The sequence below is a fragment of the Apium graveolens genome, chromosome 2 (genome assembly GCF_009905375.1).
Source record: "Apium graveolens cultivar Ventura chromosome 2, ASM990537v1, whole genome shotgun sequence".
Lineage (NCBI taxonomy): Eukaryota > Viridiplantae > Streptophyta > Magnoliopsida > Apiales > Apiaceae > Apium > Apium graveolens.
The window spans coordinates 53,783,724-53,800,077 of NC_133648.1; the positions used below are offsets into that span (position 1 = coordinate 53,783,724).

Genomic DNA, 16,354 nt, shown 5'->3' on the forward strand with positions numbered 1-16,354 from the left:
ATATAAGACAATAAAAATGTTACTGAATACAGTTTTGAAGATTAGCATAGTTTGATAAATTTTGTAATTCATTACCTTCTTTTGCTCCATGAAAATCTCATATACATTTTTTCCAGAAATTCGTTGTACCTCACGATCATATAACAAAATAGCAGCCCCTCCACTATCATCTTCAACATTCACACATAACTTGAAACTGTTATAGAAAGCATGTGTTAGTAATAACTAAACAATGTTTATAACTTAACTTTTCAATACTGGACTGTAAAAGTGTATATAAAATAATATCAAACCTTTTTTCTGGTACAGGAACAATCCTCTTGCACTTTTCATACTCAAAGTCATGTTTCAGTTCTTTCACTGGTAGGTGACATTTTGTGCAGATGTAATGCCACCAGTTGGACTTTTCTTCCACATCAACAATTTTGACTTTGCACATGACATGTTTCTGTGAATGTAAATTTGAAGACTTAATATTTTGCATAGCCAAGAAAAATAAGTTAATTTCATAATACCTTGATATAGTCATCACTTAATTTCTGAATGCTGGCCAAAGTGAGGATTTTTGGTTTGTCAATCTCAACCTGTGTTGGATCTTCAATCTTGAAATCTCCTTCATCATACCTATAATTATATTTGTTATTGTTCTGTTGATATTACTCAGCGTACCATTACAAATTTACTTTATAAAGCTATGACTATATACCTCTCACGAAAGTGTTCAACAGCCGGATGATCATAGTTAATTAAAAACCTTGTTGCTGGAAGATTTGATAATTGCACTTCCTCTATTTCATATAAAAAATAGTTGTGAATAATGAGATGTGAAACAATATGGTCTTGGTAACAAATTTATATGACTATGCATATTTTCTCACCCTTGAAAAGACCATATCTACAGCTTGATACAATAGCAATGATAGGTCTGACATGTTGAGCTTTTACTTCCTTATCAAAAGTTGTTGCAAAATCATCCCAAAAGCAAAATTTTACTGAAGTCCTGGTAAAACAAAGTGCGACATTACACACTGATATCTTTAAATATAGTTATGTTACAATTATTAAAAGAAATATGAAAAAGTAATCTCAAATCAACATAAATGATAGATTTCTATACCTTCCATCAGTCATTGTGAAACGCAGCTGTATTTGTTCTACATCGTTGTTGTTTGTTAGCTGCCTTATGTTGTAATCTCCTTCAATTATATAACCAATAACATCTGCATTATCAAATACATGTTACTACAATTCTTTGGACATGGATTTGCACAGAACATGACATGTATCGACTGATGAATAGTAACCTATAAGCTGTGACTTTGGCAAAGTAGTTGGCAAATCTTTGACATCAGAGAAGTTGTAGAAATGAAACACATTTCTTGGAATCATGTTATCATAATTTTCAAGTACTTGCATGTCCGTACGACTGGAAAACCATATTTGCTTATCGGACTGGATGCATTTTATTGAATCATTACGATAAGTCTTCACTTGGACATTGCTGATTGTATAGATCTTTCCTTCAACAATCTCACACTTTTTATCTTGGATGTTGTTTGGCCATACAAATGCATGGATACGTGAATGCTGCGATATTTACCAAGTTTTGTTTCAGTGAACACAGTGAATGAGTTATGTGAGATATAGAAATTTGAGAAAATAACTAACCCTATCATCCACTAAAAGCAAGTTCTTTCCCTTGAATTCTCTTCCAGCCTTTGAGCTGTAGCTATCCCATTCACGAACCAGTCTCACTCTAAGATTCCAGTCGAATCGTCCTTCATGCAAAGAATCAATGGAATCAAAGATCTTCATGATATCCTGCACAGTGAATATAATCGATATTATAGAAATTTTATTATGATTTAGATTAACTTATGATGCATTCATCGGTACATTACCTTGTGAACTTTAGTTCTTAAAGCTGCGCATAATATGTCGAATAGGGTTTGTAAATAAGAATGTGTTGCATAGTAGAAATATATATATGATAACTATATATATGCATAATTTATGGAGGTGTGTAGAAAGAAGCTGTCACAATTGACGCTTAGATTCATGTGCTTCATATCCCGTTAAACAATATAATATTGTATGGAGTGACATTTGTGATTGATTGTATTTACTGCATACAATAATTATGATGAAGTGTTTCCTTGAAAATGTATAACTACAACTGTTATATGTACCATAAATTTGTTTTGAACTATATCAGCAAGATTGATTGTATTATTTATTTTGTTATATATGCAAGATTTTGTGATAATGACAGTAAGTCCAACAGTCAAGGAAGTAATTTTTGACAATCAAGAAAGGAAGTTATAATTATTACTTTAATTTAGATGAGTAGACATAACGTCATATCTTGAAAGAATCAACACATTTTTTTTGAGAAAGTAATTAATGTGAAGAAAAATAAAAGAAAGATCATTTTACTTTGAAAATAATTTTTTTGAAATAGAATTACTTATAAAATATACGTATTTTACATATGGAGAAATAAGATACAAAAAACTGATGTATTTTATTATTAATAATTTTTTTATATAACTTATTCATATATCAAAAATTACTATCTCTAATTATGTGGGTTTGAAAATAATTCACTCTCTTCTTCTAAACCATCTTAAACGACGCATTCAACTGTCATTGTGATTAATAAGGCATACACACAACACGTAAATTTAGTTTAGTATATTTCAAATTTAACAAAGGTTTCCATATTCTCACTTTGAAGACGCTCATAGAAACCTGTCATGGATACTGGACATGATATAACTCCTAAATTTCTTGCATTTGTATCAGAATATGTGATTCAATCAAACGAACTGGTAAGATTCATTCTATTCGTACATTGTATGATATAATTTCATTCTATTCTAAATTTGTTTAAAATAATGTTGTAGATTATCCCAGAAGTTTTCTTTGATAAGTTCAAAAACGGACTAAAAGAATTTGTAAAGTTTAGTTTTCGCGATGGAAGTAAGATAGTGGTCGGAGTTAATGAAAGTAGAAAGGTTTTCTTTGGAATACAAAAGATTTTCAAGAACTATAATTGTGGGCTTGGGTCTTACCTTTTGTTTGAGTACTTTGGCACTGGACGATTTTATGTTTTCACCTTAAACAATGGTGGTTGTGAAATTGAAGATGCAGAACGATCGGGAAATGTTAACAATTTTCACATATTGCAAGGTATGATAAGCGAATTGAATTTTCAGTTTGAGTACTTTATGATCATGTTTGTAATACTATATTGAATTGTGAAGTCATAAGCTTTGTCTGATGCAGACTGCTGTTCAATTCAAGGTGTCTGGAAGTTTCACTTAAAAATTGATTCTTTAATGAACCTAATTGATATTGTAAGTATGTTTAATAAAATTTGATATGACATTGTAGTAGTCAATGCTTATGAAGTGTATTTTAATCTTTGATTTGTAGGACTTGCCTACTGCATTCTTGAATGAATTTGATAGCAACATTCCTATGGTTATCTACTTGATTCCAAATAATGGTGATGTATATGAAGGACGTTACTGTGAGGTTGAGAAGAAACTACATGGTGTTTGCAGCATCATTCATTTCATTGGTTATCGGCAACTCATTGATTGCATCATAACATATGATGGTAATCAGGTGTTCTACTTCTCGGCATTCAGTGAGAATGGAATAGAAAGATCTCTCATGAATGTTCACCTGCAATATCCTGGTAAGAAATCTCAATTACTATACATTTCAAACATAACATAGCCTCATCATGTGATAGATTATATTGTCTATTCATACCATGCGTTATGACTTCAGATTGGAAGATGTCAGACGAAACTGAGTTCAAAGTAAAAATCACACAATCACATATTTTGCCACATCGCTATGGTGTTGTAAGTCATTTCTATACAAAGATTCTCTCCCTTTTGAAAAATTCATTTTCTTTTCATTAATTGATGATCTTTGCATATGCAGTACATACATATTCAGTTCCAACCATTAACATATCATTGAAAAAATGGAACAAACATTATTCTTCATCATGGTTATTCTTCTTGGTTAGTGAAAGTGAAGAAAAGAAAGACAAAGATAACACTGCATGATGGTTGGATTGATTTCGGAAATTTTTTCAATCTAAAGGTAGGAGACACTTGTTACTTTGTTATGAGAGAATGCTTCACCGAGTTTGATGTGACAATAATCAAGAAGGAAGACGTTTGATGTTGCTACTTGGTCATGTTTTATGACTAGTTCTGTTTTAGAAGTTGTGTTGCTATTGTATGACATAGGTTTAACCAAACCCTGTTCTATTTATTATTTTGGATTAATGTTTATCGAGTAACTTCAAAGAATTGTTTGTTTATTAAATTAAGATTGTCAAGACACAATTTTAAGGAAAATGAATTTGCTATGTAAAAACTATGTTTGTAAAACATAAAAACTATATTTAACATACCTACACCATGTTCACTCTATATGATATAAATTTTTGGATTTACATATTTTAAATATTGATTTATAATTATATAAATAATTTTGAGATTTTATCAAACTTAAATAATAAGACATAAAAATCATATGTTGAACAATATTATTGTAGTAATTTAACTGAATTGAAGGTAAAATTCTAAATTTTTGATTGCAAAATTATAGATTTTGTATATATTTCATCTTATGTTGAACAAAATAACACATTTTTTAAAAATATTTAAATTTAGTTTCGTTATCATGTACATATAGCGATTTCAATTAGTAAAATCATATAATTTCCTTATGAAAATAATAATTTATTGGTAAAACAAAATATATGCTCCTCGGGAAATATATATTTTCAAATTACATTGTACTAATTTTTTTGCATATAAGTTAAATTAAATATCTTTAACAGTTATTAATGAATTTCCATATTAAGCTTTAAATATTCACATATACAATTAATTTCAGTATGATCAACTAAAATGCCCCAGAATATTTAAATTAAAATATAAATTTAAATTAATTATGATCTACATGTACTGATTGAAAATAATAAAATTATATAATTGCAATATTAGGGAAGAATCATTCATTTATAAAATAAATATTAAGCAATACTAATTTAGTAATTTAATAGAATGAAAGTTAATTCTAAATTTTTGATTGCTCAATTATAGATTTTGTATATATTTCATCTTACGTTCAAAAAATAACAATTTTTTCAAAAATATTTAAATTCCTATTTATATTAAGTTTTGTTATCATGTACATATAGTGATTTCAAATAAAAAAATCATATAAGGGAAATTATATGATTATAGTTTTATGAAAAGTAATTATTTTTTACAACTTAACATATGTTACTCATAAAATGTTCAATTTCAAGTTACATTGTCATAATTTTAATTATTGGGAAGTAAAAAATATATTTTTTTAATATTTCTTAATCAAGTTACATAAATTGGTTATTATTATAATTAAATTAATAAAATGTCTAAAATATTTAAATTAAAATATGTTTGCGATTAAATATATGAATTGCAAAAAACAATTGTACAACGAAATATATGTTACTCATAAAGTTTCAAGTTATATTTTAAACATTTATTTATTAATTTACATAAGCTGGTTATTATTGTAATGATATTAATAAAATGTCCCTGAAAATTTAAATTAAAATATAAATTAAATTCATTATGATCTACATATAGTGATTGAAAATAGTAAAATTATATAATTTCAATATTATAGAAAGAATAATATATTTGTAAAACAAAATATTATACAATATTATTGTAGTAATTTAAATGAATGAAAGGTAAAATTGTAAAATTTTGGTGTAAAATTATAGATTTTGTATACATTTCATCTTATGTTGAACAAAATAACACTTTTTTCAAAAATAACACAAAATAACACATAATGATCTACTAAAATGTCCCAGAATATTTAAATTAAAATAAAAATTTAAATTCATTATGATCTACATATAGTGATTGAAAATAGTAAAATTATATAATTATAATATTATGAAAAAATAATTTATTTGCAAAAAAAAAATATATGCCATATTATTATAGTAATTTAATTGAATGGAAGGTAAAATTCTAAATTTTTTATTGTAAGATTACAGATTTTGTATACATTCCATCTTATGTTCAACAAAATAACACATTTTTTAAAAATATTTAAAACTCATATTTAAATTTAGTTTCGTTATCATGTACATATAGTGATTTCAATTAGTAAAATCAAATAATTGCATTATTATGAAAATAATAATTTATTGGTAAAACGAAATTTATGATCCTTTTCAAATTAAATTGTAGTAATTTTTTTTGTATTTAACTTAAATTAAATATCTTTATAGTAGTTATTAATGGATTTCCATATTAAACTTCAAATATTCATATATAAAATTTTCATTGTGATCTACTAACAATAATATTGATCTCTAAAATTAATTAATTACAATATCATGTAAATAATGTTTTGGTTCAAAGAATGACAGCTACATAATACTGTCCATGACAGAAAACAGATTCTGGAAGATACAAACCAACATGGTCTAGTGACTGGCCTTGAGACTTATTGATGGTCATGGCAAAACAAACTTGAACGGGGAACTGGACTCGAATGAGATTGAAAGGAAGGGTTGTATCAGTTGGGCACAGTTTAATGCGAGGGATGATGTGCCTAACTCCACCAAATTGCCCAGTCATAATCTCGCAAAGAATGGTATGCTTCAGGCATTTACGTACGATCATTCGTGTTCCATTGCAGAGACCTAAACTTTGATTCATATTCCTAAGCAGCATTACCACAAGTCCTTCTTTCAAAACTAAATCATGAGGTGGAAGGCCAGGTACCTTTATCGAGTTCAGGTACTCTACAGGGAATGTTGCACTCAAATCATCATCATCATCATTAGTAACAGTCCTCACAGAATCTGCACTTTTGTAGGAATAACACTCTCCAGGAATTTTTTTCAAGAATCAACTTATTGACATGATCGACAACTTTATTCCTAGGAGTCAATATGGCTCTTTTTTTAAGATATATAAGGTCCATAAAATTTATCTCCAAATCAGGATATGTATATTTAATTAAATCATCAATTGTTGCAGAATCAGATAATATGCAAAATTCTGGAGGAACATCAATCGTAAAGTCAGATTTTGTACAACTATCTACAACATTTCCTGCCTTCCCATCACCAATATCCAAAACCCACTGACAGAATTTATTCCTCCGTATTTTCTCTTCATCAGTATTACCAACATTTAATCTCATATTTCTTACTAACTTAAACAATTTACATTGACACCACAAAGGAGATGACGTAATAGAGGCACCTACAATATCACTCCTAGAACCTTTTGGAACAACTGGTAATATTTGCCTGAAATCACCACCCAATAACATGGTAATACCACCAAATGGTTTCTCACCCCTATCTACAGATACATATTTCATGATATCACGAAGAGTACGATCTAAACATTCAAATGCATACCTTCCTTGCATTAGAGCTTCATCCCATATAATTAGACTTGTCCGCTTCAATAATTCCGCAATATCAGAATTTTGGGCAATTGAACACATACTTGTATCATCCAATTTCAAAAGTATCTTGAATCGAGAATGAGCAGTCCTACCACCAGGCAACAAAGTAGCAGCTATTCCAGATGAAGCAACCGGCAACATAATTTTCCGATCAGAACGTAACTTTGTAATAATTGTATTCCACAAAAAAGTTTTCCCACATCCGCCACTTCCATACACAAAAAAATACCGCCGACTTTCGTACTGATTGAATCAAGAATTGCATGATAGACATTCATCTGTTCTTCATTCAACTGGAAAAATAATTTGTTGTGCTCACGACACATTTCTACTATGTCATAACTCGTCTCCTCAACAATAAGCCGATTTCTGTTTCTCTCTAAATAAGAAGCAGGAGGCATTGGAATTGAAGGAAAGTATTGAAGAGACTTCCCTATCGAATTAAGTAGAATCTCAATCTCTGTTCAATATAAAACAGAGAAAAATTTATATGTTATACTCAATGATTTGTTTTTAAAAAATAGAACTACATTACTAAAAATAAAGATATTTACCTGCAAGAGTATAATATTTAAGTTCTTCTTGTGTCAATGTCAATGAAGGAACACCTGTTAGTTCCCTCCGTTTCCTCAATATATCATCTGACATAGGTTCCCAATGACTGTTCCAAAGTTTCCGAATGTCGGGAACATTACAATTAGTTATGATATGAACAACACATATGTCGCAACTGAATAGGAAATGCAGTACTGGAATTTTCTAAAAATGCTTCATGTCATTCCTTATCATCATTAAGCAGTCCCAATGCAAAACATGCTTCCTGAAAAGTAGAATATGTTATATTCCCAACAGTACGCAAATCTGTGTAACATGTAGGACCACGAACTCTTGATAATAACATTCGAAGGTACCACATTTCACCAGCGCTGTAGTGAGAATTGTACATTCTTCCATACATTAATCCTCTCTTTCTCATTATCCAAGCTGAGTTCTCTGAATTCCAGACATAATACTTTGGAACTTCGTGATATGTATATTGTCTGGCATTAGAATCATGTTTACAGAGTTCAAAAAATGCTTCCAACTTTGAATTTTTTTGTTCAGCTCTCTCACATACTTTCTTCAGATTGTCAGTTTCTTTAAATGATACACTCTTCTGATTAGGAAGATGGAAAGAAAGACGCTCAACAGGAACACTTCTATGGTGAATATCAAAGCCAAATATCCTGTGGCACGCTTCAGGACCACACACATACCTGAAGATAAAAAGAGTCAAATATATATCAGTGACAATAATCTTAAATGTTGAATACACTTTAAAAATACAATACAAACCTTCCATCTAAGTATATTTTAATTTCATTTCTTGCTTTTCTTACAGGCTGGCCATTACTATCCTGATTTGAAGATGATTTCATCAAAACAGTAGCCCTGTCAGAACCCTTTAAACAATATTTGAATAAATACTTGATACACAGTCCATGGTTACAAATCTCAATATTGATGTGACATTGGTACCGGACTAATAAATTACGGTTATATGGCACCACCCACTAGTTATCCAAATTTTCTCCTCGACATTTTACTGTATATCTTGTCTTTCTTCTTTTATAAACTGGGAAACCACAATCATCAAAAATGGTAGTTGAACAATACCTAATATAAAAAAAAATAATACATTTAGTTATTGTATTGATGTGAAAGAGATATGACAATAATATATGAATGTATTAATTTAATAATCTTACTTTTTAGGAAAATTCTTGCTACATCTGCCACCTTTCATGCAAGGAGATTTTTCATGGCCAGCACCACACGGGCCATGCATCATAAATTGTTTTACAGTGGCGTATCCATACGGATCCTTCTTATAGTCAGGAATTTCAGCACTGACAAACTTGTCAATGTTGGAATGGAGAAAAGACAATGATTTCTTATCAAGCCATACCAATATATGAGCATGTGGGAGGCCTCTTTTCTGATATTCTACAACATACATCACTACAGATTTGCAAAAAAAATAAATGAGAGAAAATAGAATAGTAATCAACCGCACTCACTAAATTAAACAAAATATACCTGAAATACATTTTCCAAAGCAATTTTTGTTTTTAATATCATCATATAGCTGATCAAGTTTCAACTTGAAAACTCTAGCCAATAAATCAGGATTGTCTTGGGGCTGTTTTGAAGGAACATGTTTTAACATTTCTTGAATCTCAACCCACTGTGAGTTACACGTCATTATCAAAAAAATAGCAGGATAACCAATTTCACGACATATAGCTAGAGAGTCCATAAAATATTGTTGCATGTATCGCGCTGAACCAACGAAAGAAGAAGGAAGAACATATCCTTTACCAACAGAAGATGGTGCAACCAAATCATCTTTTGAGACAATGTCACGTAGATTATGATAAAGTTCACTTCTCAACTTATCTTGATTGAGGGATAACCAAATAAGTCTAGACTGTTCAACAGAAGAGAAAGCATCAACAACAAATTGTTGGAACAATCTCCCTCCATACCTCAATGTCTGGCCTGCAAATTTTAACATTAATTTATGTTTTCAAACAACATTTGATAAACAAAATTCATATTTATGGTCAAAAGGGTTGAAATAAATATTTACCTTCATCTGGCCTGACCTGAAACTGGTATGAGTAGAATTCTTTAATAGACACATACTCTCATTTCTTTCCTTCAACTTTATTCTGACTGGAATATTTAATCTTTTCATGGAACCCATCTTCGCCACGCGGGAATAACAAAGGATACTGTAATGACATCATTAAAGGATGCAAATCACTTATTCGCTCCAAACCAAGTACTTTATTATGTATTAGAATGTCACGCTTTCCACACGTATAAGTGGGATCACCAACTATCAATGTAGCAACTTCATCACCATTACTCATACTATTTTCACGTCCACTTTCAGAATGGTGAACCTTCATGAACATCTTCAAATCAACAATTTTATCTTCTTCAAACCGATCTCGAGCCATACGAAACTTTTTAACCAGAGGATTAACTTCATCAAGCATGTTAAGAATTCCCTGCAATACATCTCGATCAATAGAATTCCCATTCACCTGACCAACAACTTTGAGTCGATTCTCTATTTCATTCTGTGTGTCATAAACATATAGCTGACAAAAATTTGGAGTTCTTGAATTATTAGGCATCAAAGTACCATACTGATGGTAGTGCATTCCAAGAATTCTATAAACCCATGGTCCCTTTGATTTATTGACTGAATGATCAATCTGGGCACCATTAGAAGTCATACATACCATGGGGTTGTATGCACGGATATTTTGCAAAAATTTAGGACCTCGTACTGGATCATGGTACAATTCATGTAATTACTCCAGCGTTGGTTGTATCTTTGGAAGTGTAACTTGTCCTTTGCAACAACAAATAGAAAATAAAGGATCTGCATTAACATTTCTCTTGTTTACATGTTCCTCATTCCACATCAGTGCATTGCAAAATTTATATTTTATCGTGGGAGGACCAAGACTATTGTATTCAGGGCATAGTGGCAAACTTTTTAGGTCAATAGCATCTGCACCATAATGACTTAGATTACTCGGTTGATGATCTTCCTCAGTACCATCACATTCAGCAAATTCATAAAACAATTCAGCACTATCAAAGTCGTCTTCGATGTCACAGTCCCAAAAATTATTATTCTGCATTTCATCTGCATATACAACATCATAAACATTTAGATAACATTTCATAAAAAATGTATAACACATAGGTACTTAAATATTACCAAAATTTTCATAGTCATCTTAATTACGCTGGTTCTAGTCATCAACTACATCCGTTTGCTTTGAACTTCCTCCATAATTTGCACAAATATAAAATAATTTCATTCAATTTATTATTTTTACACATAAAGTTAAATTTCTGGTTTCGGAGGTAATTACAATACATTCACATGGAGTAGATCTCTGAAATTCTACATTCAGATCACGAGGACTGGCATTATACATTCCCTTTTCACTCTTTGATTTATTCTTCTGGTTTGTGGGATTTAAAATTATGGAATCAGCTGAAACAACAAAGTGTTCAACATATTTCAGTGGCCTTCCGTGGTTTTGTTTTGGAGGACATTTCCCTACTCAGCGATAAATAAAAAATATAGCGGCACAATCAACAATCTCATCATAAGTACAAAATCTCAACAATCAACAATCTAATCATGCGTACAAAATTTGAAATCAAAATTCTTAAGTGTACATATTTCCTTTACCTTGTACATTCGTAATATCCAATAATGGAGTATGGTAAAAACTGTTGAAATGAGCACCTACAATACAAAATTTTATTAAGATTACACATGCATCATAATACTAAGGACATCACTACATATATCATTATGAAGATTCTACCTTGTATATTACATATAGTAAGAAATTCACCTGAATTACTTCCATTGCCACTATAATTTTTTACAATAGATTGAGGAGTATTTGAAGAGTCAATTGAATATTTTCTTGGTCTTCCAGGTGTTTGTGGATCAACTAATCAAGTAGAACAAAATCATCATATTTTTTAGGTCTACCACGCTTTCTTGTGAACTGTAAATCTTTGACACCTACATATATTTAAGTAAAACAATTTCTAACATCATGTGAGATAAATCAAAAATCTTAATAAAAACATACATAACTGAAAATATCATCAAGCCCTCGCAATTATGTAAACTCCTGTCTACCTGCAATATTTTCTACAGTAATATCTTTTCTTGATCTTCCCCTTTTTCGTGGTATATCTCCATGGATATCATTGTATTGATTCTGCAACACATTGAATGCAAACATGTAATAATATGAAGACATACCACTGCAAAATATATGGTAACATGAAGACATACCACTGCAAAATCAGATGTACCTAAATATGAAAAAGAAAGAACAATCAGCATACAACATAAGTCATAAACTTTATTAAACAAACAATATCCCAAATACTCACAATGATTTTCCTTCAACAACACATCTTCACTTGCTGGTTCTAACACTTTTCTAGGTCGACCCCTTTTTCGCGGCAAAATTTAATTGTAACTATCTGAACACAATAACAACAGCCTCTAATGACTACATTATACTAAAGATAGTAGATGTACAAATGCCCAAATCATAAATGGACATACCATATGCCTGCAACACCTGAGATTGCATGTTCCCACTACAATTCACATGCCCAGCATTACAATTCTCCTTATCCTAAACAAATAACATATACAATATTAATCTCACATGTTATACAGAAAAATAGAGGAAACTCTTCAGTACACCAACCATATCCTTCTCCGTAGATACAAACTTTGACTCCAATGATGTATGTGAAGCCCAAATCGTATACAAAAGCTGGATGTTAAAATAAATTTGAAATTTATTATTGAAAAAAAACGAAGGACCACAAATCTGCAATAAGGAGCAAATCAGAAATGATTGTTATTGAAGATGATTGAATAAACACGATGAATTGTTTATGATGAAAAAATCTAATTGAATATGCAATAGAATAATGGAGAACAAATTTGAATTGATAAACTTACGGAAGAAGTTTGAAAAGGGAGAAGAGATTTAATGGTATACAGCTGTGAATACTGAATTATTTATGATTTGTGACATAATACTGACATCATTATTACATCACTGGTGGAAGGAAAGTACCACCTTGCCCTTTTTACAAGAGAAAATAGGAGGGGTAGTAGGTGTCATTGTGTGAAAAAAGGATCCAGGATTTAAGATATATATTGATTGTGGATTATCACTTTCTCTACTCTCGACTCTCTAGAGTGGAGTTGTTTTTCTGAGAAATATGACAAAACAATGGTCCTACTTAGGGGTGAGTATCGGTCGGTTTGGGCGGTTTGGAGAGTCCAAACCGAACCAAACCGAAGTTAGCGGTTTCCTTAAAGTCCAATCCGAAACCAGACCGTTATGTGAAAAAACCAAACCAAACCAATCCGTTTAAAACGGTTCGGTTCGGTTTGGTTTCGGTTTTAACCATTATTTCTATAAAACAAAGTTAAAAATTAAATTAAACTTGAACTTGTAAATAAGACTCGAAAGTTTGTTTCATATTATAGAATTATATTTTTTATTATAATCATATTCAAAATGATTATATAAATATTATGACTTTGAGACATTAAAAAAGGTAAGAAGACGAGAAAGATGCGAACAACTCTCATACTTTTATTGAATAAAAATAATGAAAATATAACACATACATAAATATTAATATCTTAGAATAAAATATTAAGATTAGTTCTTTTATATGTTTTAGTTTACACATATGTTATTAATTGTAAATTTATTATTAATTGCACATTACTAATATATGCATATTATTATTTCATTCTAAATATGCGGTTCGGTTCGGTTTGGTTATTTCGGTTGGTTTGGAGGTAAAAACCGAAACCAAACCGAAAAAATTCGGTTTTTAAAATGTCAATCCAAAACCGAACCGAACCGTTAGTAAACCGTAAAATTCGGTTTGGACGGTTTGGATTGGGCGGTTTCGGTCGGTTTGGCTAATTTATGCTCAGCCCTAGTCCTACTTTTCCAGAAAAGACAGTACTTATTTTAATTGCATAACTTTTGCTCTAAACCACATTATAAAAAAAATTGATGACACGGGGTATTTAAGCAATTCCAACATTCTTTTAAAATAAGTAATGTTATTTTATAATTTAAAATTAAATATTTAAAACTTGTAACTTCAAAGAGGTTTTATCATTGAGTACAAATATGCACAATGTACACTTGATTTTAAATTTGAAATAAATGACGCATTTATGCATTTATACTACATCATCATGTAATCATAAATGACATGTATAGTGGTGAACTTTATATAAATGTTGGGAGAGAGACAGAAACTAATTAAATTAGAAATTTTTTGGATACAAAATGCAACTAACATTAGACTTAAAGTTCTATTTTAATACCAATAAACATATTTTGGTGTCAAACTATAATAAGAGCTATAACTATTTTAAATGTTGCATTGGACTTGCTTTTAGCATAATTATTAAATAAAATATTAAAATTTTGGCTCCTACGTCATAACGTCGTAGATAAGTAATTTTATCTTCAACAATAGTTCTTATAACCTATTTTATTCAATATTTAAATATTAGAAACTCATTTTTTCAATTTTTCAATTAAAATACTATACATAATGGGTTTTATAATTATATTATAAAATATTAGTTAAAACATCCTTAAAAATTAAGATGTCCCCAATAAATAATTAGTGAAATGATGTTATTAATAATTTGCTACCATAATATTGTTGGAGTCTTTTGATCTCATTCCTTATATTTAAATTTAAGAATATAAATAGAGGTTAAACTTGCTCTTATCAACCTTCAATTGAGTTAACAGGAGAGAAAAATGATTAATAATGATCTTGTTTGGTTACTTGTGACAAAGCCCCACAACTTGGGGAAACAAAATAGGTTACAATATTTGGTTTGTAATATATAAAATAAAATAAGGTAACCCTAATGTTTCTAGTTGCATTGAATTTTAGGAAATGACTTACATACTACAACTGCAATTACCAGATTTATGATATTCTCAAATTATCCGAATCCTGTAAACTTATCCAATTATTCTCAAAAAAATAGGCGCCAACGTATATATCTGTTATGTCATAAATTATCATATATATTTTATCGGATTTTCGAGAAAATTGATGGATCGTCGTCAAGGAAGAAGAAGGATGAGCTCCGGAAAACGCGCTTTATACAGGGCTAGCGCGCTTTATACAGATCTAACCTTGTATGGCTGCCATTTACGATGACTATCAATGATGAGGAGTTGCAACGCTGAAGTTCTACATAAAGATTTATGTCATATTAAATGAGGCGTGCGACGGTCGCTACGACAATAATGTTACGATGGCCGTTACGACAAGAAAGTTACGACGGCCGCTATAACAAAAGGTGAAGATGAAAAACAAGTATTGACGAAGCAGTCCATAAAAGGTGTTTTAAGCTAAAGGAGAAAGAATAAAGCTATCAAGAAGCAAGGAATGACCGGGGCTCTAGAGAAATGTCCCCGGACCCTTCAGGGCACGTCCCATGTTATAAAGCCACATAGGGTGGCTGCTCCGCAATGCAAGTTGAATAATTATTATTTATGAAGGATTAGTAAGGAGGTTGCTCCCACATCTAAACTGGGAAGTGAATGAAATATAAAAAAGTACACAGGTGAAAAAGAGGAGCCACGGAGAAGCTCTCTCATGCTTAGGATAACTTGTCCTGTAGTCTAATGGGTTATCCTCATCGGGGGCAAGGATGTGCTTGAACATTTATCGTAAGCCATGGATATACATGCGGTTACGATCAACGAAAATAGCGGTAGCGGATGGGATATCCATCAGCCGGGAAGTTTCCTTATCCGTGAAGTTCGAAGTCCTAACCGAGCCTTGGGCCTTTGTGACTAGGCCGCATCGTTGGGCACTCTTTAAGCAAATTAATGTTCGAATTATGATAGGAAGTTGGTTTGACTGCTCATATTGGGAACTACGCCATAAGTGGGCTATTGTAATGCCTAAATGGTGTTATAATACGCCCAAAAAATGTTAAATTAGGTCTACTATAACATCAAGGGGCGTTACGTATATAAGCATTACAATGGATAACCAAATGTAACACTTCAGTGATCTATTGTAGCAGAGAAGAAAACTGTTAGATATATTTGATAATGTCATGGCTAATATGTTTTATGTTTAGATTTCAGATCTTATTTGAACAGAACAAATCAGTACTTAACTGATCAGTACTTAT

General features: G+C 30.7%; 3 protein-coding genes and 1 long non-coding RNA gene across 4 annotated transcripts; all 4 read right to left on the minus strand.

Moving 5' to 3' along the window:
• Positions 1-6,458: 6,458 nt before the first annotated feature.
• LOC141689724 (uncharacterized) lies at positions 6,459-8,175 on the minus strand. Its single transcript, XM_074494085.1, has 4 exons — positions 8,082-8,175; positions 7,860-7,987; positions 7,146-7,770; positions 6,459-6,910 (listed from the first exon to the last, which is right to left on the minus strand). Exons 1-4 carry the CDS (start codon positions 8,173-8,175, stop codon positions 6,459-6,461), a joined length of 1,299 nt encoding a protein of 432 aa, XP_074350186.1.
• An 875-nt stretch (positions 8,176-9,050) lies between these two features.
• Positions 9,051-10,277, minus strand: LOC141705939 (uncharacterized). Its single transcript, XM_074508798.1, has 4 exons — positions 10,160-10,277; positions 9,607-10,068; positions 9,276-9,528; positions 9,051-9,183 (listed from the first exon to the last, which is right to left on the minus strand). Exons 2-4 carry the CDS (start codon positions 9,839-9,841, stop codon positions 9,081-9,083), a joined length of 591 nt encoding a protein of 196 aa, XP_074364899.1. The 5' UTR covers positions 9,842-10,068; positions 10,160-10,277; the 3' UTR covers positions 9,051-9,080.
• On the minus strand, positions 10,218-10,715 carry LOC141689735 (uncharacterized). The gene has a single exon (XM_074494092.1). It carries the CDS (start codon positions 10,713-10,715, stop codon positions 10,218-10,220), a length of 498 nt encoding a protein of 165 aa, XP_074350193.1.
• A 12-nt stretch (positions 10,716-10,727) lies between these two features.
• Positions 10,728-12,085, minus strand: LOC141706106 (uncharacterized). Its single transcript, XR_012568635.1, has 3 exons — positions 11,964-12,085; positions 11,795-11,851; positions 10,728-11,236 (listed from the first exon to the last, which is right to left on the minus strand). It is a non-coding gene; the product is annotated as an uncharacterized LOC141706106 (long non-coding RNA).
• Between the last annotated feature and the right edge of the window lie 4,269 nt (positions 12,086-16,354).